This window comes from Myotis davidii, unplaced genomic scaffold, assembly GCF_000327345.1.
Source record: "Myotis davidii unplaced genomic scaffold, ASM32734v1 scaffold187, whole genome shotgun sequence".
Classification (NCBI taxonomy): Eukaryota; Metazoa; Chordata; class Mammalia; order Chiroptera; family Vespertilionidae; genus Myotis; species Myotis davidii.
This window is the reverse complement of record NW_006383018.1, coordinates 206,410-206,699: the sequence shown is the minus strand read 5'-3', so window position 1 is coordinate 206,699 and position 290 is coordinate 206,410. Positions and strand designations below refer to the sequence as shown.

General features: G+C 65.2%; 1 protein-coding gene across 4 annotated transcripts in view; it reads left to right on the top strand.

Annotated features, from left to right (window-relative positions):
• Positions 1 to 290, top strand: part of TMEM243 (transmembrane protein 243) — a 39,626-nt gene continuing 39,336 nt past the window's right edge. For 2 of the 4 annotated variants that reach the window (XR_001512424.1, XM_006779157.2), the window contains exon 1: positions 1 to 136. Coding sequence is in view for 2 of the 4 variants with exons in the window: in XM_006779157.2 (XP_006779220.1) it covers positions 59 to 136 (78 nt within the window). In the remaining 2 variants the exon portion in view is untranslated. The remainder of the gene's footprint in view (positions 137 to 290) is intronic. The other 2 variants (XR_001512425.1, XM_006779158.2) reach the window with 1 other exon arrangement.

Here is a 290-nt window from a genome sequence, read left to right as displayed (position 1 = left end):
CGGGAGGGAATGCTGGCTCGGTGCTGAGTGACTTTGGGGACAGCGAAGAAGCCCCAACATGGAGGACTTTTCTACCCGGACCTACGGCACCAGCGGTCTGGACAACCGACCGCTGTTCGGAGAGACGTCGGCCAAGGTGAGCGCGGAAGGGGCTCCTGGCCCGGGTGTTTCTGTCCGTCTGTGTGTCCGTCTGTGTGTCCGCCTGGCCTCCCGAGTCCTGGCAGGACCCTTGCGCGGCCCCTGGAGAGACTTGCGGGAAGAAAGACGGCTCTTCCACCCCCCGCCTCCCT